This window comes from Corvus hawaiiensis, chromosome 3, assembly GCF_020740725.1.
Source record: "Corvus hawaiiensis isolate bCorHaw1 chromosome 3, bCorHaw1.pri.cur, whole genome shotgun sequence".
NCBI classification, from domain to species: domain Eukaryota; kingdom Metazoa; phylum Chordata; class Aves; order Passeriformes; family Corvidae; genus Corvus; species Corvus hawaiiensis.
In genome coordinates, this window is record NC_063215.1 from 46,328,236 (window position 1) to 46,353,050 (window position 24,815).

Genomic DNA, 24,815 nt, shown 5'->3' on the forward strand with positions numbered 1-24,815 from the left:
GAAACCTGGATTCAACATAGATATTTAAATGAGAATCACTGCAAAAAACCAACTATTCAAGTGCAAGAGAATTTAATTTGCAGTCTAGCTTTTGCACATTCATACTGCAGATTTTCTACTCAATCCTACTTTGCTTATGGTGGCAAAATATTCAGCAAAATTAAGTGTTGTAATGTACAATTAAACATCCTTCACATACATTTTGCCACACAAATACCATGAATGAATGATAAGAACTCAGCACCACTACAGCTGAAAACCCATCCTGACAATGGCTACCTTGACTTCCTGAGCTAGGATTTACTAATACAATGGGGGGGTGTGTGTGTGGATAGATAGATAGATAGATAGATAGACAGACAGACAGACAGACAGAAAACTGGCTAATATGTTTTACCTTCCAGAATGAGATTATCACTGCCAAACCCAACAAAGTGTAATGTCTAAAAGAACTAAAAAAAGAAAGTTAAGATCCCTTAAACATGAACTGTGAACCTGAAGCCCAAGTGTACAAGTATTGATGCAACTCATCTACTGACAGCTCTTCAAAAGAGCAGCAATAACTGATGGATATGAGAATTTAAGTATATGAGCGTAATATTTATTGTTGGTGGAGAAAACTAATAAAAAACATACACTAATGAAAGCTATTCAGAATGAAAAATGAAACACAACATTTGGAAGAGAGAACCAACAGCACATATCTATTCATCCCATTCTACCTGATCATGGCAGAAAGGAAGACTCTGACCTACAAAAATGGATTCTCTCTTCCTCCTAACTGTACAAGACACTATTAAGTGGTGGCTGACTGAGAACCATACTGAAGGCCACAGGAACAAGGAATAATATGGAAGTAATCAGAAGGAAATTTCAGTCCATAAAAAGTCCATTAAACATGCAATGGTTTAATTTCTTTCTAGTCTTTTTACCTTCCAAAGTTAACTTTACCACAATAGCTCTTTGTGAGTTCTTTCAGCCAAAATACATAATAAACTGGTTTTGGTGTCTAAGAAAGATTTACTTGATGGTGAGTATGGTAACAGAAAACCCTAGGGAGTACCAACATTTCTAAATTATGTAACATGATTAAGGTTTTTCAAGCATTCCTGAAAGACAAACATTTCTTGATGGGGTGAGGCAAACCAAGAATTTAACTCTGGTCATTCAATCAACTGGAGCTCTCCTGAAAACACCTCTGTTTCCATCAGCTATACACAATGCTTTGGGAAATAGTCTTCCTGGACAAAGCCAGACTTCCTATAACCACCAGTATATTTTGCAAATAGTATCAAACATATCAAGCAGGTAAAATATTTCTGCATTTCTAACATCACTGCTTACACTTTCTGCAGAAGTGCTCTGGATGCCAGCTGTGGCAGCCAGTGCTTCCAGGAAGTCAAACAGATTTCTGCAGTGAACACAGGAAATGCCACTGCTGCCATATCATAGCTAACTTCACAGGCATTCTGACCACAATCATAAAAATCACATCTCTCTACTGCAAAAATATTTTTTTACAAAGCATTATAGCAAGCTGAAAATAGAATGAAATTTAGTGAAAGCAAATGTGTTTTAACTTCTAATCTGGCAATTGCAGGAGAAGGACTTTATGACCCCATGCCCATTACAGATTAAGCAGCTTGGTAAAACTTAAAAGACTGTAGTAGAAGCTCAAAGATGGCCAGACCTTCTGCTTATCACTTTGAGTGTCCAGCTGCCTGCTGTTTTCAGAGAAAGGTACCTCATTAGCCACTGTCAAGTAAATAGACACTATCATTTTTCTGGCTCAGAAAATAAAAATTAATTACATTTGAAACAAGTTGCTAAAAAGCTATTCGTAGTCACTCACACCACCTTCAATTATAAAAAAAGGACAATTTTAAGGTCACCATTCTGTTAAGACAAAATATAAATTGGCAATAACAATTCCATCAACAACAGGCTGGAACAAATGCCTAGGTCTACGCTGAAATCAGACACCTGCATAGGAAGGTAGATGCATGCCACACCTGGAGTTACAAGATGTGTTACCAAAGTAAGCTATCTCAAGCTGATAAAGAAACAGAACTAAATATCAGGAAGCCAGTGTTATCAGACATTTTCAACAAAAAGCATATCATCTTGAAGGTGCTCTGGATCACATTTTTGGGCTTTAAAATGTCTAGAGATCTACACCAAGTGGGCTGCAACAGAACAAAACCTGGTCTAGCCAGTCTTTTTATTTCTGTAATAATCCAGGAAAACTGTAACCATGCCTACTTAAGCATTTATCACCAACAAACAATTCTGACAGAACTAAAATATAATCATTCCTCCTGCAGGCTAATGAGAGAATGGCTGGAGCTAAATGGTACCTCATAATAATTTTACATGTATGAAGTGTTCCATTTCATTTAGTGATATTATAAAAGTGATGCATTGGCCATAACGTTTACTGTTTACAATCTGCAGCAAGCTATACCCTTCTCAAGGGAGATTAAGTAATCAAGAAAATGTTATTCACACTATGTATTTGAGAAAAATAGATCACTGTGCCAATTACAGACTCTTTCCTATACAAAGAGGGATGTCTGCTAGCCTAGAAAGGAGAAGGGAAAGAGAAAAGATAGATTTGTTTGCCTCTCAAGTGAAAATCAAGCACTGAAAAAAGTTTTGCTTTAGTCCAGCAAAGCCTGAAGAGAGAAAAACCAAGAAATACTAGTTTTGAGTAGCTGCTGAAGACACTTCATTATAGCAAATCTTAAAGCTCTGAAAAACCATACAGTGACTCACAGGGCTACAAACAGAAAGATCCAGAAGTAGTCAGATTGCAATTTTGTTTCCGGAGTATCCATTAGAGGCAAATTTTAATTTTAATGATAGCATTTCTTTAAAGCATTCTTTGTTAATATTGCTTATACACCATTTTCCACTGAAAGATCACAGTGATCAATACAGGCTGCAATGAATGAAGTGTAACATCTCCAGAAAACAGATGCTACATTATTCACTTCATAGATAAGTAAATGCATGTATGAAAAATTAAGTGACTTGCTCTAGTCAGAGAGCCAAAAGCACAGCTGTGAATCTAATCCAGATACCCCAGTTTCCAATGATCCATTAACCGCTAGACATTAGCCTTTCTAAAACGAAACGTAACCTTTTCCTCACATTTTGCCCTCCTTCTAATAAGTCTGGCAAAGCTAGTACAGGGGCTGTTCACTTCACATGGCTGACTTTTAAAAAACCAAAACCTTAGAAATAAAACAAAAATTAACAAAATATAAACTCGACTTTACCGCATGGATTACAGAACTCCCAAATCTATCACTGCAGGGCTCAGTTACCCGTCTCTGCCCTCCCAAGAGGAGGGTCAGCAATAGCTCTCAGATTTAAAGCTGCTGGCCAGGCACAAGCTTGGTAGGAGGTATCAGGGTCACACATCATCCCAGAAGAACACCTGCTGCAGTCCTGATTCACAGCAGGCACTTACACCCAGGAGCTGCCAGTGCTGCATCCAAACAAGAGGAAGAAATGGATGGGATCATCAGAGAAACATATACTGGCCCAACAGCTGTTTCTCCACATGTCCTGTCTCGCACAGATACCTTTCAGCTGCCTTCTTCAAGGCTCTCAGCACAGGCATTGCATTGCAACAGCCTAGTGAGCCAAAGCTTGGCAAAATGTTAAAAACACTCATCAACACTACAGTTACACTGAAGGCTTTCAGTATGGTGGCAATTATGTCCTATGCTGTCTCAGCTCAGAACCTATGCCATGCAGATGAGCACTGGTAGAGCGCCCTCTGCTTTAAGAAACCCCTAATGGTCTCAGGAGGACTCCAAAAGCTGGCAAAGCCTTTAGGCAAGAAGGAAGGGTAGACACAAAACCACTGATGACAAAATGCCACCAGTCAAAGAAGCTTAAAGAAAATTGTTTAGAACTGACAGCTAGCAATCAATTTGATTGTCACCACTTATAATTTCAAAAATACATGAGTAGAAACTTGAGAAGCAGCACATGCAACTAATCAATTTTACAGCACATATTTTTCAGTTGTTTCCAAATACAAAAATCTCCTTAAATGTTGGAGTATTTCTCATATATATATAGCATTTACTCACTCAAAGTCTCAAAGATTAGAGCTGCAGATCAATCACTTAAGTATTTAAAAAAAAATCATCAAATAAAATATTTTAGATACCTATGCTTTACAACATTTGTCTGAACACACAACAGGAAACCTTTGTTACTTTTTAAGAATGAGTAATGAGACAGATTTTAAAATATTTTAAAAATTCCTAGTATTGAAAAATCACGACCTGTTTCCTAAATTGCTATGATAAATCAGGGCATAGATCTCAGACCCAAAACTAAAATCACTCACATTTATATTGAAACATACAACACTTAAATTTCAGAAATAAATTATCAAGATTATTGAGAAAGAACAAGGTCAAATTTCACCTTATTGCAAAATTACACCATAAAACAAGGTGAGTGAGGTACAATTTGTGCATTACTATGGGCGTACTAAAACTTGTCAGCAGGATATTAACTCTTTTTGTAATACAAAGGTCAAGGCCGTTGGAAATCCATCTGCAACAAAGCCCTTGGAAAAACCAGTGAAACCAAATAAGAAGATCCAAAGCAAGGGCACAGGGTTTCAGTTTAACGTGAGTAAATACTTTTTATTTCCAGCACAACACATCAGGTTAGTAGCGTACTCTGAAACATACACGAATTTTAAAAATCAATGTATTGAATTCCTGCTGAGCCTGGGCATGACTATATTCCTAGTGGTGTTCCACAAGCCACAGGCTTACAGAATTAAGCCTGAAGCAGCCCAGTCAAAATAATAAAAAACCCCAACAAATCCTTACATCACAGCTCCACCACAAAATTTCCAACCATGCCCCAAAATACTGCATTGAAATTTCATTCACAAACAAACCAGCAACTACCACACATGGAACAGGCACTCTAAAGTTCCACTTTAGCACTGCAGGTCTCTGTGACACTTCCATGCCTGCAGTGCAAATTTAAAAGCCCAAATACATTGTGCTTCAGTCCTCCTATTCTCTTCATTCCATCAACTGACATGACAAAGACAGAAGGGCATTTTCTTCTCATCCCTCCTCTTTATCATAATATCACAACCTTCACTTATAAAAAGTTCAACAAAATCCCCTCCACCACCATTTTCTAAAGTCAGGTACTTTCCATTGTGATTAACAATTTCATTTGTTTCTTCCAGAAAAGTCTACTCAAGGCCAATGTCTAAATCCCGCCTTCCTGAAAATCATGTTTCTTTAAAAAAAGTTGTTTGTCCCCTGTACTCATTTTGTTCACTCAAGACAACCAGATTTAGAGACAGAGAGCTTGAAAAACAAATCTTGTTTTTATATCATTACAACACAAACGTGGATTTGCCAAGGACCACTAGAGAACTACAATTTCCGTTCCTTAAAAGTAAAGCAGAACATCTGCTTTAAACAAATGCTCATTTTTGTCTTAACGCCTGTTAAAAAATACTGTGTATACTAAACTTGGATTCTATTAATGTTACTATAGCTGCAGTTATAGCAAACACAGTTCTATCAAACAAAACCCACCAAAAACCCCCAAAACCAAACAAAAAACACAACCAAAACACTCAAATCCACAACCAAAAGTCCTTGGAAAATTGCACTTTTTTTCCCCCTTCATTTTGGTAAGCGTCTGGAGTTTTATTGTATAAAAAAACCCACTGCCAATCAGTTCTTGTTTTACAAAGAAAACCATGTTCAACAACCCCAATTTCTGCTTATTGGCAGGAATACAAGAGTTCCATTAGTTTGCCTTAAAAATGAGAGTGGATAAACAGCTTAGCAACCCTAAAATTCTCAACAATACACAAAAACTCGCAGCTCCCAGCTGGATACTCCAAAACACTTGGTAACAAAATACATGGTTCAGAGCAGTGTCATTTAGAGCTTTTAAGCTGAGTAGTCTCCCTGCTTTTTTCCTTGTTTTCTTTGCAATATAGTTCTTAATATTAAAAGAACACATAACTGTTAGCAAGGCAGCCGAACTTTTCAAGGGATTTTTTATTCCCGCACCGGGAAGCGCCGCACGTGGCGTCACAACGAAGCAACTTCCGAATGACAGCGGAGAAGCGCAGGGAAAACCTGTTGCGGCAAGGAAACGAGGATCCCGGAGCGGAGGCGAAACCTCCCGCCCCCGGGGCAGCCTTTCCCTAGGGACACCCGACTCCCGACGCGGCCGCGCGGCGACGCCGAGCACGGACAAAGCCCAAAACTTCCCAGGAGCTCTGCCAAGGTTCCCGAGGGCTGCCGGCGGCCCCAGCTCCGCCGTGCCCCGCCAGCTCCCACCGGCGCTTACCGGGCGGTGTCAAGCAGCGGGTGCTTGGTGCCCACCAGCTTGCGGACCTGCATGGCGATGTTGCTGAGCTCGTCGCTCAGCAGGCACCGCAGGCTCATGAAGGACGTCGGATAGCCCACGATCTTCTCGGCCTCCGACACCACCAGGCTCCAGGGCGGGCCGCCCGAGGACAGGCACCGGAGCCCGCCGGTGCCGCGGACCCCGCGCCGCAGCAGGGCGCCCCACATGCTGTTTCCCCGGGGACGCTCCGCTCTCCCACTACGAGCCCCGGCGGGGCTCCACGCGCCGAGCGGTCACGGGCGAATCCCACTACCGGAGGAGCGCCCCGACCGTGCCCCGGCCGGCCCTACCCGTGCCCCGCGTCACCCCGGCGGCGGCGGCGGCGGCCGGAGCGGGCTCAGTGCGCCCTGGGGGCGGCCATCTTGAGCGTCGCAAAACACGCCGGGCCGTAAAGCGAGGCGGCGGGGCGGGGGCTGGAGACGGGCGGGGCGAGGCCGGGAGCGGCTCCCGCTGCCCTTCGCCCTCAGGGCGCGCCGGGGTAACCGGGCGCTGCTTTTCCTCCCCGCTCTGTGTGTGCCGCCTCCCAGAGCCGTGGGGGAGGGTCCTGCCCGGGCTGCTGGCTGGCTGGGGGTGCCCCACAGAGCGGGATGTGCTCTGCCTGCCCCGCGGGTTGCGTGCAGGGACCAGCGGGGAAGAGAGGTCAGGGTCCCACCTGAAGTGTTCGGCCTGTAGTCTTTAGCTACACAGTCATGATTTCTGTGAAATTTTTTCGCTGTTAGAGTGGTCAGGCATTGGAATAGGTTGCCCAGGGAGGTGGTGGAGTCACCAACCGTGGGCGTGCTTAGGAGGCACCTGGATCTGGCGCTGGGTGATGTGGTTTAGGGGTGGCAGTGCTGGTCTGATGCTTGGACTGACGGCTGATGTTCTGACCTTGATGGTCTTTTCCAACTTTGATGATTCTATATTTCTATAATTGCAGTGTATGGATATTCTTTTTTGCCTCTTCCCGGAGCTGTCTGAGGCATGGCATCAACAGCCCTTACTTACTGCATGCTCTGCCTTGCATTGTAGCTTTGTTCTATGGTTCTCTGCTGTGAACTAGCTGAGGGGGGTTATGAGCAGCATGCTTGCGAGCTGAGGCGGTACTTACAATCTAACAGTGAACATCGGAAGAGAGAGTGCCCAACTCTCTCTTTGAAGTGCCCAACTGAAGCCTTCTGGGTCCCGCAGTTCTACAGTGTGGTCTGCTGTATGTCATGTAGTCTTTCCTTAATTCCAAGCACAGCCATCACTGATGCCTCTTTGCAGGTACCTACCCCCAAAGCTTTTGTGAATTCAGAGAATGGATTTTCTGTGCCCCAGAGGAGGAAAATCCACTGGCCATTTTCAGAAATTGGATTTAAATTACTTCCTCACGCCCACAGGTACTTCAGCAAGAGTATAATCTGTTCTGTCTTTACAATTGTTGACATCCATTCCTTTTATAACTTCAAGGCTTTGTTACAACGAATCAGGCAAAGTTCTGATAAGAAAACTGTCCTATTGACTACATTCATGTTGAAAATGAGGGTATCACATTTCTTATTTTTGGAAATACAAGATACAGGTCACTATTTTGTTTGCATTATTCCACATGATTTAAAGAGAGTTACACTGAAGAATACTGTAAAGGAAGATGCAAACAGAAAACAATTCCATCACAGAGAAAGGTGTCCAGGAAAGCGCAATATAACTCTTGGAGTTGCAAGGAAGAAGCTGCTAAAAAGGAACACACTTCTATGTTTTTCAGTAGCAATGACAAGATGTTTATTGCTCTGACACCTGAGACAGCTCCAAAACTGTAAAAGGTACTGTCCTAAGGAAGGGCTTTGACTGTGGAGTCAACAACAACTGGACATGCCTGTGGCACCTAATAAGTGGCCTCTCCCAATGAAGAGGGGAAAAACTAGAATAGAGAAAACCTGTGAGAACTGGAAAGAGTTAAGTTTCTGGTGTCAAATCTTTGCTTTCTCTGCTGCCTGTCTCTGAGAGAATAAAACTTTGCTTTGAAGGAGCTGCCACTGAGGCAGTTTAGTTAGCTGGTGTCACAGAACAAACTGTTGCTAAATAGGGAGTTTCAGCTCATAAACACAGTTTAGAAATGACAGAATGCAGTGGCATGTTTCTGTGTAGAAAGCCTAAGTTAATGAAAATTGCCGGAGGGATGCACTTAAGAGGAGCTACCAAGGCACCTCATCCTGTAATGGTGACAAGTTCCTTGATTCATTTCCTGAGCCATATCCATTCTTGCACTTTATGTGGTTACTGTTCTGTGAAAAACTTAACATGATTATACAATTAAAGTATGCTTAAAATAACATGTTTAAACTGAGGAGAATTAGGGTTCTGTGGACAGTAAACCTACCCTCTCCTAATGTGTGAGGCTTTAACTTTTTAAAATTGCTGTTCTTTGTTTTACATTCTAAAAATCTGAATGCCTCTTCACTCTTTATGTAAAATTCTTCTAAGTCCAAATGATTTAGAACTAGGGCAAGACCCTTGATATCCACAATAGTGCACACTGTCACTAGGGCTTCCTCAGGATTCACCAGCCGTAGGTTGATGTTCTTTAAAAGCAGCAATTGCTAGAGAAATAAAGCAAACATTTTTTCAGTCATTTTCCAGCTTTTTTTATTACTATTTCTTGACCACAGAGACTCTTTGAGAAGATTGTACTGTAATACCTAAGGACTTTCTGTCTCTCAGCCCAATGCCTTCATCCCTTTCCCTTCTCTTACCAACCTAAGAGTATTACTTCAGTAGTTCACTTTTGACTCCTGGTCCAAGTTGATAGTTTCTTTCTCCCAATCTCCTCACTTCTTTGCTTCAGTCCCACACACCATCCCTACAAGCTATTGTTCTTTCGATCTTGTCACAGCCTTCTCATTTCACCCTCCAATCACCCTCTTGTCTGCATAGCCTGCATCCTATTCATGGGCTCTTCTTATCATACGTGTTTGTGGGTAGGACCCACCAAATCCTTGGCAAATTCTTTGCCAAATTTCAGGTTTAGAGCATGGAGAATTTCTCAGTCGTGCAACCCAGTGATATTTTTTAACACAAGGAGAACGTGTTTTTTTGCTAACCTCATTTTTCAAACTGAGTGAACTATAAAAAATCAGCTTCAGGCTGACACACCAATCACAGGAAAAAAATCATTATAAATTAGCTAATATTTGACAGTTACAGGCATCAAATGACAGGGTTCTATAATAGGCAATGATGGACCCACTTACCCATAGGCATTGCTGTTTGCACTGCCTGTTTCTGAAACAAAGTTTCTTAGTTTTCCTCTCAAAAAAACGCATCAGAAGCAAAAGTATGATGTACTTACCATATTATAAGTTGTGGACAAAGCCACATGCTTTTATGGTTTTTTCTTTGCTCATTTCCCCGCAGGACTGTAGAGAAAAACCCACACTATTTCAAGAGCTTCAGTGACTGTACAATAGACATGTCTATTTCTTTAGTCTTAAGCAGAGAAGAAAACTGAAACTTTTTTTTTTTTTTTCTGTATCAATTGACTTTTTAAGCCTCCCCAGGAGGAGAAAGAAGCCACTGGAGGGGGCCAATATCAAAGTTGAAGAACAAAGATGACAGGTCAAGAGACACTTCTGTTTATATCAGCATGCTCTGGACCAATGTACCAGAGAATACATCAAAGCCACTACTAATGCCAACTCTGGATATCTTTTCTAGTACATGAAATGTGGAAATATTTTCCTGATTGCCATCTAAAGTAAAACAATTGCGAAGCACTCTCATTTGATTGGGAACATTTGAACTTTCAAATTTTCATAGTTGCCCTGGCCTTATCCAAAATAAATTGTGTCTGTAGGAGAATGAGACTAGCAATGTTAATATATTGTAGTAACTATAACCTGTCTGCATAACCAAATCTTCTAAGTGTTGCTTAATTTTTTAATATGTTAAATCCCAGTTGCACTCTTAAGACTGTTTACAAAAATAAAAGTAAACAGAAATATGTCTGTTCCTTCCAAAGCACCAATGCAGTTGTTGTTCCCACACACCCCTATTCCCCCCTTTCCCTCCTCCCAAGAATTGATTTACTCCATGGCATCCTGGGAAAGCAGACAGTTATGATCATTTCCATTTTGGAAGTCAGGAGGTTTAATGGAGAGGTTGTGTGATTTGTCCAAGGCTTTGCAAAAGCCCTAAGGCAAACTGAGAATAGAATCCACTTCTCTTGACCTCGTTGTCTGTGTCTTGTCTACGAGGCTGCCTGTCTTCCTAGCAGCTGACAGAACTACTGACAAGGGCGAAGGCTGTATTGATCCTATAGTTAGACACTGAAAGAACACCATCATTTAGCATCAGTTGGTTTCAGTAGGAGACACGTCCCTTGGACAGAATTTGACACTTAAAGGTATTATTTTTTAAGCCTAATTATACCTATTGAGATACCAATATCAGAATTTGATGTGTTGCTGGTTAATAAATGATAACGGATGCATACGTTTTTTTCCAAAACAAATAAATATATCTGTGATACATGGGGGTCCTTTGACAGAGAAGGTGTATGTTACTCTTTTCACTCTGCACACCAGACTCAGGGACACAGTAGCTCATCAGGGATACAATAGTTCATCGGTGCATGGCACAGATGAGAATCCAAAGCTCCTGCTGGGTCTCAGCAGCGCCACACAGGCAGTGGGACAAACCCCTCCTGTGCCACATGCCCTTAGAACATAACTCCCTCCTCGCTGGCTCATCAGTCAGCACTGCAAAAGAAAGCAGAATCAATTGAAATCCCTTCATTTCAGCAAGCTGAGTATGAACAGGAGCAGACGAGTGTGCAGCTGATAACGCACCCCCTTCTTAGAGCCACTGTTTGTTCACCTCCCTACCCAGTTTCAATTGTAAGAGCCTCTCAGGCCATCTCCTCTGATGGGCAGTGCTCCACTCAGGGGAATTTGGACAGGGACTCAGATCAGCAATGTTTTGGAGCCGAGTAATCTACAGAAGAAGGAGGAGGAAGATAAGCACATTGTTAGTTTCTGGTCATACGCAATCAAAGCAGACAAAACATCCATCATCCTGTACAATATTAGTCTTTAAATATTCAGCTTTATCAGTTCCCCCATTCCTAATCCATCATTAACCACCCCATGAAATCTCAGCTGATTAGCCCCACCTCTGCAGCTCAGCAAACCATTAACTATTTATTATTTGTATTTAATTGAACATTGACAGCAGTAGAAAACTCCAACCAGATATGTTTCAAAACCAGAACAAAGGAGATGGTCCCCTGCCTAAGGAATTCATGGTTTGGACAGGAGTGAAATGCAGCAAAGAGGAAATGACAGCCATGCTGAACAAAAGCTTACCCATGTACCCTCTACTAAATTCCCTACCCCATGGATTTCTAGATTTTCTATCGATTTTTTTTCCAGTGAGTTCCATCTCAGTATCTCTTAAAATGAGAGAAGATGATGTGATTTGGGAGGGTCCTGCAGGAAAAAAAAAAAAGAATGTTTATGTTAGGTGAAAAATAATTTGAAAAACTCCACCTAAATAATGAAACAGTTATCAGGTAGTGATAGAAATCAGGGATTAAAGTCATAGTACGGCCAGGAAGCTGGCAAACATACACAACCTGCACATTTTATGTGGATTTAAATAAATAAATGGAAACATTTCTCAGTTAAAATGCTTACTTTTCGGGGACTAAATATATGTAATTTATGAAGTGTTATTTATAGTTTGCTGCTTGCTATTCACATGGATAATCAAAACATAGATACAACTCTAAACGTTTTTTTCTGCTGGCAAACCTGGGTTTGGACACCTTTTTCTGTCTTTCTCTTTTTCTTACTTAGACTGGAAGCTAAGGCTGGCTGCACATTTCCTCTGCAGTAAACTTTGCAGAAGTCACCGGTGTCTTTGTTACCTCCACCTGGGTTTCTGTACCTTTCTATTTATGAATCCCCTTTGAAACATGCCTGAAAGATCCAGTTCCCAAGAAAGCCACTACCCACTTCCTGAGCAGTGCTGCACAGCACGAGCACTCCACACCAGAGACTCAGCACCGGCTTGCTGTTTACTGATCAACTTTAAAGCCCAGAGCTCTGGAGGAAACAGTTTTCTAAGGGACTTCTCTACCTCTGTGCCCACTCACTGCCTCATTACCAGGTGAAGAGTAATGCCAGTCTGGGAACCAAGCCTCAACATATGAAAGTGAACATGGATGATAAAGAAACTGTTTTTTCAATTTGAGTTGGAAAACTCAAGTTAAAACCATTTGAATCCATCCTTGTAATTCTGTGTCTGAACAAAATAATGCATTTTAAGTAGCACTGACTAAATGGCTTTGGGGAAATTAAAAAGTTATCCGTCTATAATATACTGTGCTATCTATACTCTTTACCCCAGTCTAGGTAAACACTTCTGTTAAAAATAGGTATTTTGCAGTACTATTCCCTCTGCTTTTGAATTTACCCTGATGTCAGTCTGTTGGAGACAAAGAGTGATGACTCTCAGGGTACAAGGGGCGATGCATTTATATTTACCTAGCACTCAGTCGAGTACTTGCATCTGTTCTCATTTTAATCCCCGTAATTAAAATGCCTGCCTTCCTCTTCAGTACATGCTCTAAAATGGTTTATATTTGGACATCACAGCAGTCATAGTTACTGCTGCAGGAGGACAAGAGGAAGAACAGTTGACTTAGGCCAGCACAGTTAAGTAACCTACAGAAGGGAGAACATGAGCTACTAAAGCAAAATAGAGGAGAGCATTGAGTCAGATGAACATTTAAATTAGTACACCCTGTCTCCCCTAAGAGCCAGAATGAAATGATTGAGGCAATAAAATGAGAAATGATGCAAATATGGAGAAATATGTCCTGTTTTATGTCCACCCACCTCCCACGTGACTGCACTTTGGAGACTTCTTGAGCCAGATGCTCTGTCAAGTCTATAATGTTTTTAATAAATGAAAACGGAGCTATTTCTCAGATCTTCCAAGTCTGGCTCTTCCAAGCTCTTCTTTGAAGCTGTTTAGACTTTTTTGCCTCCAAACAAATCCTGTGGACACTGTGTTCCCCCATTTTATTTTGTTATGTGGAAGAACCCACTTCATTTAATTTATTTTAAGCCTCCTATCTGCATTCACAACCAATGAGGCATGCCCAAACTAGTCTAAAAGAATCTTGAACATCTCCATCCATTTCTGTTTCATTAATTCCCCTCATTTTCCTTCTTTCCTCTCTAATGCCCTCTTTCTTTTATCCTAATTTCTGGAGGGTGTTACAAGCTATAAAGGCATCTAATTTACAAATGCATACCTATCGCATACCAAAATTCAACGACCAAAAGCACAGCAGTTCTTCAGAGACACACTCTTCCACAATGATGTTGCTTACTTGTAAGTTTAGTCTTAAACTTTGGCACCTCAGTTGCTTTCTGAGCTCTTGAGTGACAGTGACTTGGTTTTCAGAGGTGCTTAGCACCCACCAGCTCTTGGGGGGAGCTGCAGGCACTCCACAAGCACAAGAGAACACTTTTATGCAAAGCGTTTGCCTGACTCTGGGCACTCAAGTATTAAATTGTTACTCTGGATTCAGCTCCACAGTGTAGTGACACAGGAAATCATCAGCCCTGGAGTGAAATTAAGAACCTTAGGACTGGCAGTGCAACCCTTACTTATGGTGATTTAAGGTAAGTAGTACTCTCTAATTAAATATTTCTAAATGTGAATCTTCCCTTTTTTTTCATGATCAGTGGCAAGTGCTACAGAGGAGAATCATCCTACAGGTTTCACATACTATAAATATACAGATTTGCTATATCAGGAATCCTGCTGGGACATCTGATTTTCAGCTTTGTATCTGTTTCCACAGTAAAACACCAAAACTTTAACTTACATTTTCACCTGCACAATCATCTAATAGATACGCTTTCTATCTACCCTATAATTTTTTCTCTTTCTCTGTTCCTCTCTTGGAACTTGTTCAGACCTATTCTCTAGCCAAAAGTGGGTGGGTTTTTTCCCTTCAGTGTATCCTCTTTGCATTTCTTTTTGCTTTCTCGCCACCTTTCTATGTGTCAGCCTTGTTCCACTTCTTCTCCCCAATGGCATTCAGAACTCCTGCTACTTTCGTACACTCTCACCATTTTAAGCTGCTTTCCCACATGCTGCCTTTCACGGAACACCTTCCATCCACTGATTTCCAAAGCACAGATGCTTGTTCGCTTTCCGTGATGGCAACAACAGCTCTAAAAGAAACATATCGTTTCCCCTGCTGCAATTCATGCACAAATGCCTGGCATGTGCTGCCTGGAGAAAGCCTTTCAACTTTGAATTTCCTTGCTTTTGTGGAATCTGTGAAAAAGTCTGATAAATTACGGCTTTGGCAGTTATTTCAAATAACTTTATTTGCAACCAGCTGAGGCAAAATCTGTCAATGGTGCCATCCCCATGTTCTTTCAAAGGTTGTTGGTGTTTCATGAGGGAGCTCAAAGTCAAGCTGGTTCAAAGGGAGGCTCACATTTCATTTTTTTCCAAGAAGGTTAGATTACATGTTCTGATGGTGACAGGACTGTCTTACAAGACATAAGAGCTGAGTTCTAGTTGAGGCCATGAGTCTCTTCATGTGTTCAGTACATGTGTTTAGTCACTTTATCTCTCTCCTGATGATTTCTCATCTGTGAAATAGCTGTAATACTAACTGCTAGCTGTAACACTAGTTAACAACAGACAAGAAGACCCCAGCTAATCACGAGTGGCTAAGTTTTGGAGTTGGCCTTGGACCTGGTTTTAGTGTTGGCAGCTCAGGCAAAGCCAATAAACTTCAGTCTACAGCTCCTCTCATCAGGGCTCAAAAGACACCAGCTGTGACACATATACAGTGTGCAGCAGGCAACTTCTCATGTTGTCCTGAGGGCCATGAAGAAGAAATAATACAGAGCCTTGGCTTTGCAAGTCAGTGCTGCCTGAGCTTGCAGGAATGGTGGTGCACCTGGGGACCTCTAGTGATACTTTGAATAAACGCCAGCATGGCAGAGTTTGCCGTGTGTGTGAGCAGGATTTCAGTACATGCTAATCAAAATAAGCATGGCATGTCTGACCCTCTGCTCCCAGAAGCTGTCCAAAGCTGAAGCCCCGTGGCCAGCCTTCGCTGAGCCATCTGGGTGGGATGAAAGTTGTATGTGACTGTCTCCCATCTACACCCTCTGGTGACCTGAAAGGGAGTGATGAGAACATGTCAATTCTGCTTTAACCAGTTGCACTGTGAAAAGAAATCGATAACCACACTTGACTTCAAGAATCTTGGATGGAGAAGGATACAAACATTGATCATGTTTTAAGGCAAAAGATCCTGCCTGTGTAGAGAAGGATTCTCAGGACTGTCTTTGAGAAAAATCTACTTATGGTAAGAGACATAGATTATTATCATTAATGTTACATGCATGACTTAATTAGGAAAAGCCACACAGTTAATGAAAACAAAATATTTCCAGCTAATAGTATTAGCTAAAAAGATCATAAATCAAAACAAATTTAATAAGATGCAGGAGAGCAGGCTGACAAGAATCTCATGAATTTCAGCAAAGAAATGTGAAATCCTGCACGCAGATCAGAACAACATTTGTAGTAACACAGGTGGGGAAGCAGCTAAAAAGCAGCTTTTGCAGAGAAGGCCCTGGGGACCCTGGCATTCAACAAGCTGAACATGAGCCAGCAGTGCAGCCTTGCAGCAAATATGGCTGGTGTGTTAGGAAGAGCACTGCTGGCAGGTTGATGGATGTGATCCTTCTTCTCTACTCAGCTCTGGTGAGACACACCTGGACTTCTGGGTCAAGGTCTGAGCTCTGCAATATAAGAGAGACATGGACACACTGGAACAAAGACAATGAAAAGCCATGGAGATGATGAAGGGACTGAAGCATCTGATGTTTGGGAGGCTGAGAGATTTGGGATTGTTTAGTGAGAAGAGAAGGCCCAGGGGAGATAGGATAAATGTGTATAAATACCTGAATGGGGGGAGGTAAGTAGAAAAGACAGAACCAGCCTTTTTTCAGTGATAGGACAAGAGGCACATGGGCACAAATTGAAGTGCACCAAATTCCATGTAAACATAAGAAAAAGCTTTTTTTTTACTATGAATATGGTCAAACACTGGAAGAGGCAGCACAGAGATGCTATGGAGTCTCCATACTTATTCAAGACACGACTGGAGACAGAACCAACCTGCTCGGCTCTGAGCAGGGAGGTTGGACTATGATCTCCAGAGGTCCCTTCCAATCTCAGCTATTCTTTGATTTGCTAAATATGTGCCCCATCCTAGTCCTGAATATATCTCTGTTATGCATTCCCAAGATACGTTTGGATTTTTTGACAGATTTTTCACCACATCAATGTGAAGGCATTGCCGTTATGTATTAGGATGTGTAAAATTAATGTAAATATAACTGAGAAGATCAAGAGATTGAATCACATGTCATGTAGGATTCTGGGGAGATGCTGCCAGGAAAACAAGCATTGCAGTAGAAGAGTAGTTGTCAAATAATGACATGTCAAAGCCCAACTTTTACCAACTCTAAATCATTTAGTATATATCAGTGTAGATACCTTGACATGTTTCTTTGGGTCCAGGAAAGAAATGAATAACCCACTGTATCTTGTGTATTCAATGCAGGGGGTAATTTGGACAAAATGATGTAATGTTTTTGAAAGCATGACAAGAAAATTAAGGATGAATAAACTCCAGAATGACTTTATGGATGAAAAGAACCTGCAATTGCTTTCCATCCCTTGACAGATGTTACTTAAACTGACATACTATATCATGCAACAAAGCTTACAGGGGAAATACAGGATTATGAGAAAATGTATAAACCATTACCATTATTGTAAAAATTTCTTTTATTCTTCACAGAAAGACAAAGAGAGGAAGGATACTTTCTAGGAAGAACTTGATGTAGAGTACTGTACCAGTATTTTCAGGAATCAGCAAAATTAATCTATTTTAAAAAAGAATGGAATTAAAAAGAAGAGAGAACTTTGTGCTGTATCCCAATCCCACACAATCTCTCCCTTTCTTCTCCTGCCATTGTAGCATCTGGGAGACTTGCCTATGTATTAAAGTAAAAACAAGAAGACTCTTTCCTGCCTTCTTCTATGTGGAGAAGTAAAAGAATCAGAAGGGGAGGAAACAGTCATTGTCAAGAAATAATAGGTGAAGAAATGAATATGCCTTGGCTGTAAACATTCTCAGTTCACCTCAGAGGGAGGTTTACAGCTTAGGACTGTTGCGGAGTGCATAAGTCTCCACCCCTCACTGGTTTTGCTTCTGACTTTGACACTTCCCTGCTCTTGATGTGTGTAAGAAACAGGGGTGCAGCACACACAGAGTAGGAGGGTGCCTCAGTATCTCAGACCTTCTCCAAAGCAGCCTCTGGACATCAGCATTTTGGGTGTCAGCTCCAATGAATGAAGAAACCCTCGAAGAAGTAGGATTTAGTATATGTTCTTACCAACCTATATGACAGAGCAAGTAGAGCACTGTTTTGGACCAAATGAAGCTTTAAAAAATTCACAAAATCTCTTTTGAAAAGATTCATTTAATTCTGAGGTACAGACCCTAACCATAATGAAGCTGCAAACTCGAAGTTTGCCACAGCCAAGTTCAAGTCTGGTATAATGTGTCTGAGTTTTTTGCTCATCTATGGGTCCTTTATTTTTCTCTACCTGATTTTTGGCATTGTATTCAATATGAAAGCATCACAGAAGAGTCACTGAGTAACCATAGTGGATAGATTGAGTGTAGCAGTAGACAGATGATGAAGATTTTTCCCCAAAGTCAGTACTGGTGTCTGGGGCATATTTTTACTAATTGGTTTTTTAATGCATTGCTACCTTTTAAAAAGGTTTAATATTGGTGGATTTTTAATAGCGTGGGTGTTCTCTCATGCTAAAGACTTCTTATTGCTTACTTTTGTTGTAAGGAACATGAGAAAATAAGCAAGAAACAAAAAGGCATTTTAACAGGAGACTTGGAAGTATTTAACAAAGAATCATAGAAGCAAGTTAACTTTTCTTTCTGTTTATCAAATTATGTGAGGATTCAGGCCAAAAGAGCAATCGTTATTAATAATTTAATAAACTACATAAAGTTTCTCTCTTTTTGCCAGAAGTTTCAAAAACATTAAGTGTTAAGGCACTGTTTTGCCATTTATCCATACAGATTTGACACTGATACCCTAAAGCAGCACAAAAAAATGAAATATTCATCCATATTAAAATATCTCCAAACATTTCCAGACCTTTGTATTTGGAAAGCCGCCACTACTCCCATTTCAACTGCCATACTGTGTCTGCTTTGGAAAGGCTACTTTTTGACGTTTTGCAGAACAGCCTCTAATCGTCTAAGGCAACTCTGGATTGAGATTAGTATCCACAGCAGAAAGGCATCTACAGACACTACTGTGTGTGAGTAATGCTGTGGGCGTTTGTCCAAGCTCAGGAACGAGTGGAATGTACCCCTTCTCCAAGGTATGGGTGAAAAAACATCACTGAAGTGGAAGTGGGGTTTGGGTGGAACTGAAGCAAGAGAGAAACTCATATATATGTTTTCCATGTGTATGAAAATGGCTGTCTACTTATTAAAAAAAATATCGGGAGCCAATATTTTAATTATTCACTGCATATATTTGCTTCTGATGGCATAAATAATCTATCATCTTAGCGTGCCACACAAAAAGTCAGAGGAACATTTCCACTTCAAGTCAAACGAAAAAAAAAATAAATCAACGTAATGGGACTTTTCTGTGAACTCACATAATGAATTTCTTTGTTTAATTAAACACTTCAGCAAACCAAATACCTGAATTTAAATTGCTGTTTATTATGGCTTCCCCTCGGATACAGGTGAAAGACTGCATAGACATATGTTTTCCACGGTGACTGGCATTACCAAGCAAGCTGATGGAGAGCTGACAACACCTTGGCAAGCAGGAAATAATAAGGTAAATTATCAGCAATATTAAGAGAACCCGGTTACGGGCCGCACCTTTACTTTGGCCTGCAACGTCTGGGGCTGTTACTTGGGAAAAAAAAGACACAACAGCCTCCCTTTTTACCTTCAGCTTTCCCCCTGTGTGTGTGGGTGGACGTGTGGGTTTATACGTGCACAATCGCACGCAGACTGGTGCTTAAATACGTTTCGGTGTCCGAGGCTCCATGATGAGTTTCCCACCGTGCCGGGAAGAAGCGGGACAGGAGGGGGAGCTCTCGCCGCAGCCGCCGGGCGGGGATGCTGCTCCTCGGGCCGGGGGCGGAGGGGCCACGGCCCCTTCTCCCGCCCGCCGCCCCCGCCTCCCACCGGGCAGCACCGCGGCCCCGGGGATGATCCCTCTTGTCCCGATTTTGCCTCTGAAACCGTCACGTTGTTTCCAGAGTGCCCCCAGAGCACCGTTCGCTTGTTGCTGTTGCCTTCTAAAACCTTTCGCTTTGAAGCCGTCGTGCTGCTTACATATTTAGCAGCTGGAAAAATCAGGCCTGCTTGTTTATCTCGTCCTCCCCAGCAGGCAAAAACCGAGAAGAAATAGCTCATTAATAATATTAAAGCGACTTACGCATTAATAAAGGCCAAAATGAAGAACTTGGAGCAAAGTATTTCTTTTGTGTTACCTAAAAAGCAGCTCTGGTATGTGGATAGGTCCCCTTTTAAAACATGTAAACACTGATAAATAGGACTATGAATAATAGAATATAAATTAAACCTGGGGTGATTTATTTTAGGCAATTCATTTGCACATGTCATTTTATGAACGATACTTGTTTTACAGAAGTCCAAATTATTGTGCTTGCAAAAACCCAAATGCAAATTCAGAGCTGGAAACAAATCCATGATGGAACAAAAATATGGGGATTGGTAAACTACGGAGCCTTGGGTGTAAAGCATGTGCTCCAGCAATGGAAGGAAAAGCTCAGGTTCTTGCCACGACTTAGGGACCACCAAATGGCAGAATCCCATAGTTTCTTCCTGGTTTTGAAAGTGACCAAAAAACCAACCAGCTTCAAACCCTTGAACCGTCATGAGAGTGAGGGACTTTCTCTATTGCACTGTGGTTAGAGAGAGCACACACTCTTATACATTGATTTTAAATCACCTTGGATATTTCACAAGGAATTTGGTTTCATTAAACTCAGGAGCAAAACCTCCACTGATTCCCACAGGATCAGGGTTTCATCTTTGGCTGCAAACTGCTTACTGATACCACATACCCTGGTATCTCTGTCTCGTGGAATAAATCTGAGCAGTTCTATTGATCCAATCAGTCACCTTTATTCACCTGTTTAAGATGCTTGCAGAATCCATATTGAGAACTACTGAACCAGGATCCTTTACCAAAAAATACAGGTTTTCATACAAAAAATATGTGGTCCTGCCACACTTCAGTAAATGTGTTTAATGTTAGGATGCCTGTAATGTAAATAGCAGATTTGTTTTCTCATAGCTTTTTGGAGATGTTCAGATCAATGCCATTGTATGGCTGACAAACACTTGGGCTTCCATAGATTCTGATATTCTGTCTCCCCTGATGAATTCACGAGCTACCACTAAAACCTGAAAGCATTCCTTTTTGTTAGTCATTCCCTCCTCCTTAGTAACAAGTGGAATAATTAGATGGTTTCCAAAACTTATTTCGGTACCTCCGATGTGTGTCAGATACAGTCTGAGCACTCTAAATGCATGAACTTCTGTGTTGACAGTTGATGGTCCTCCATATGCTATCACTAGAAGAACAACTTCCCAAGAATATGCAGTGTAATAATATGCAATATATAAAGGTAATAACAGCTCTAGAAAAGTAGGAATCGTGACAGTCACAGAAATAACCTGCTGTCAGATGGAGATATTATTATTAGGACACAGAGAGGTAGAACTTTTGTATCTGTCCCAGTCCTACATTCAATACTGAGAAAAACAGGGTATGTTTTAAGACTGTGTCTTTCATCTGGTGGTTGACAAGGTACTGGGGGACTGGAGGTTCTTTTTGAAGAGCTTACCAGAAGCAGCTGAGAAAATGAACCTACTGTCAGGAGAAAATAAGTTCACATCTCCATTCAAAAGCATTCAGAAAAATACTGTGAAAAAAGCCCAACTGAAAGCTGCTACTTTTGGTGATCAAAAGTGAGAATTAGCATTCAGAACTGGTAGTAAGAGGGGTGGGAAGTGCTTCAATTTGCAGCCAAACCTTCAGGTGTTAGTCAGGAAAACTGGAATGACAAACTTGATCCTGAAGACAATTCATTCTGGTCTACTCACTGTAACCTGCTCTAGTCAATTCACATCACCTGGGCTTGCAAATACCTTCTCCAAAGTATCTTCCAACATTAAAGGAAGCTCTGTTTATGCAGGGAGTCTGAGATTAATCTTTTTGTCAGATTGCAACTCAAACCTGTTAAATTTATGCAGTGAAATAGTGCCAGTGCTTTATTACAATACACATAGTAAGTGTTTAGGAGTAGTCCTCTGATGTTTCCCTGAACAAGAACCATTTGAGGCAATACTCTGTTTAGCAGAAGTTCTAAGGTTTTCCTTAAAACTCCTCCATCCACTCTACAGAGAAACTAGCAATATGTCTAATACAAGAACTAGTTTTGCCTTCTTCATTAAAATGACTTAATGTGTCAGCAAGGTGGTGGCCGTTCAAAGCAGAATAGTCGTCTGAGGTTGGCTGGCTTTTTCCAAAGAGCCATGAGAGGTTGTGTTTAAAAGCAACTTCCCCTTGTGCTGCTTGTCTTATCGTGTGAAAGAATACACTAGGAATATCTTCTGTACTTAATGAGAGATCAACTGTACCAATTTGTTTGTAATAGAATACGGTAAGCAAAACATAGAGGTGAGTTTGCTGGTGGCGGTGGGGCACAGGAGGAGGTAAACCTCCCTATTAAGCACCATCCTTTGGAGGTTACCTGTAGTCACAAGTTAGCTTCCACAAGTTTGAGAAATCACTGTATTTTAAAATACTTCAAGCAAGAACAAAATAAACCTTGGTTTCTTCTCGTGCTTGCTGCTTGGTGGGTTTGAGCCCAGACCTTGTGTTCCCTGGGGTGCGCGGAATGGACTGAGCCCACAGCACGAGCCCTGCTGCAGCTGAACTCCTGCAACTCTTTGCTGTCAGCAGAGCCTTCTCTAGGGTCTCTCCGAGGTCCTGCTGCTCTGCGAAAAACAAACGATCAGGGCTGGGTTTTTTCCAACATCTGCCTGATTCTTTCAGGCAGCGAGGGGAGTGGCAGCACCTTCGCATCGCAGCGGCCGTGACCTTACCACTGCGGATGTGCTCTAGGATTTTACAGGATCAATCTGGTTGCTATCTTACCTTTAGATGGTAGATGCTCTAACAGCTGAGACTGTGCAAAATCCCCATTTCTTCTTATTCTCAAAGTCACGGGGGAAAATGTGCCCTGTGTCTCTAATCGCTCTGACAGGCAGGCAGGCAAGGCTCATTTTAGCAGCAAAACGAACAAAGTTGTGCTCAACTTTTCATGCTATGAAGTGCCAGTGATTTACAGCTTCGGAAACAGAGAATGTAAATTAGACATTGTTGCACGCAAACCGAACTTGTCTTTGACAGGCTAAACAGAGATTTTTATGGGGAGCCTACTCAAGCCCACACGGAACGCAGTTTATCTTTCGACTGTGGGTTTGGGTGTTTTTATTAAAAAAATGTATCATTTTAAGGTGCACCGTAGTCATAATGAGAAACCCCGTACGATTACAATTTTGACTATCGGAACAATGGACACCCCCGTGCCATAATGCGTTGTATCGGGGAATCAGGGACTGCCAGGGAAAGCGGGAAAGCAGAGCCTAGGAATAATCAATGTATCGCCCACAGTGTGTGCTGTAATCCGGCACCTCCTCGCTGAAGCGCGTCCCACCAAACCATTCATCCGCACCTCCCCGCCGCAGATAAAAGGAAAAACAGGAGTGATCAGGGGAAGAGCCTCGGCTGAAGGCGGCGGGCACGGGACGGGACCGGACGGGACGGGACAGGTCGGGACGGGGCGGGTCGGCTGCGCAGAGGGGCACAGGCGGGGCAGACCCCTCGGGTGCTCGTGGGGGGCACCGGGCCCCCTCCCCACCCCGGGCTGGGGGCGGGGGCGGGTGCGCACCGCCCCCTCCGCTCCGCTGCGCTGCGCTCCGCTCCGCCCGGTGCTCGGCGCGGCGCCTCCCCCCTCCCCGGCTCCCATGGCGGGCAGCGGCGGCCGATTCGGTGCCGGCAAGCCCCGCCCGCCGGCGGTCCGGGGCCGGCCTCCCCCTTCCCTCCGCCGCCCCCTCCGCGGCAGCCCGCCAGCAGCGCCACAGCAGGCGCGGGGCCGGCTCGCTCCGCGCTGCCTCCCGCCCGCCCGCCCCGCCGCTCCCATGCGGGCCGGCGGCGAGGCAGAAGATGGCTGACTCGCCGGGGCACCCGCGCCCCTGCCCGCCCGCGCCCCCCGCCCGCCCGCCGCCGCCGCCGCGCTCCCCCCGGGCCCTCCGCGGCGCCGCCTGCCACCACTGAGAGCCGCCGCCGCCGCCCCCCCGCGCCCCTCCCGGCCCCCCCAGAGCACCAGCAGCCATTTCATCTCCACCACCACCACCACCAAGTAGGCGCAAAAAATGGCAGAAATGGAGAAAGAAGGGAGACCTCCCGAAAATAAAAGGAGCAGGAAGCCGGCTCACCCGGTGAAGCGGGAGATCAACGAGGAGATGAAGGTAGGTGCCTGTGATGGGGACGGGAGCGGGGTCCCCCCCCGCACCCCCCGCCTCCGAGCATGGAGATGAAATAAGAAAGGATCTCTTGTCATTTTTTTTTTTTTTGTAGGATGCACTGAATGTGTCTCAACTCCGCCTCCTGGGCTGCAAACAGAGACGAATTCACAGGCTGCAAATCCTGTTCATTGACCAGCTTTATTTATTTTTTAAAAATAACTCTCTCTCGTTGGGCTTTTAAGCTCCTCGGGTGCCAACGATGAGCCTTTTTTTTTTTTTTTTCTTTCTTTCTATAGCCACCCCCTCAGGTAGCTGGGAAGCCCTTAAAGTTAGGAAAGAAAGGGATCTCTTTTAAACACTGTATTTTTGTCCATTTTTCAGTAGCCAGCTGCAACTGTGTAATTAAATTGTCAAAGTGAAACGTTGCGGTCTGAGCCGTGCATCAGTCTCGCACTTCAGCGCCGAGACCCCTTTTCTTTCCTGCTCCCTCTCGCCTCCTCCTCTGCTGTACCGCTTCGCTCCGTGGTTCATGGCAGCGCAGAGGTGTCGCTGGAAGGTGGCTTGTCCGAGGGCTGCTTTTGATGGAAGTGTATTTACCGCGCGGAGGGCTGTCCTGCCCGATAGGAACCGCTGCCAGTCCAGCTGTGCTCTGGCGGCCGCTCCAGATGTTGGGATGGCTGCGATG

The 24,815-nt window shown here is 43.0% G+C and overlaps 2 protein-coding genes and 1 long non-coding RNA gene across 9 annotated transcripts in view; 1 reads left to right on the forward strand and 2 right to left on the reverse strand.

Moving 5' to 3' along the window:
* PDSS2 (decaprenyl diphosphate synthase subunit 2) overlaps positions 1–6,723 on the reverse strand; it is a 125,767-nt gene extending 119,044 nt beyond the window's left edge. Inside the window, exon 1 of one of the 3 annotated variants that reach the window (XM_048298867.1) lies at positions 6,367–6,723. In XM_048298867.1, coding sequence (XP_048154824.1) covers positions 6,367–6,593 — 227 coding nt within the window. In that variant the 5' untranslated portion in view covers positions 6,594–6,723. The remainder of the gene's footprint in view (positions 1–6,366) is intronic. The other 2 variants (XM_048298868.1, XM_048298866.1) reach the window with 2 other exon arrangements.
* A 3,150-nt stretch (positions 6,724–9,873) lies between these two features.
* LOC125323696 lies at positions 9,874–24,215 on the reverse strand. 4 transcript variants are annotated; one of them, XR_007202616.1, is made up of 6 exons: positions 24,101–24,215; positions 22,758–22,950; positions 22,428–22,592; positions 11,754–11,876; positions 11,266–11,382; positions 9,874–11,147 (listed from the first exon to the last, which is right to left on the reverse strand). It is a non-coding gene; the product is annotated as an uncharacterized LOC125323696 (long non-coding RNA). The 4 variants fall into 4 exon arrangements; XR_007202615.1 differs by having other exon boundaries at positions 22,428–22,597; XR_007202614.1 differs by having other exon boundaries at positions 22,428–22,950.
* LOC125323694 (sine oculis binding protein homolog) overlaps positions 23,915–24,815 on the forward strand; it is a 113,156-nt gene continuing 112,255 nt past the window's right edge. For both annotated transcript variants that reach the window (XM_048298864.1, XM_048298865.1), the window contains exon 1: positions 23,915–24,133. In XM_048298864.1, coding sequence (XP_048154821.1) covers positions 24,038–24,133 — 96 coding nt within the window. In that variant the 5' untranslated portion in view covers positions 23,915–24,037. The remainder of the gene's footprint in view (positions 24,134–24,815) is intronic.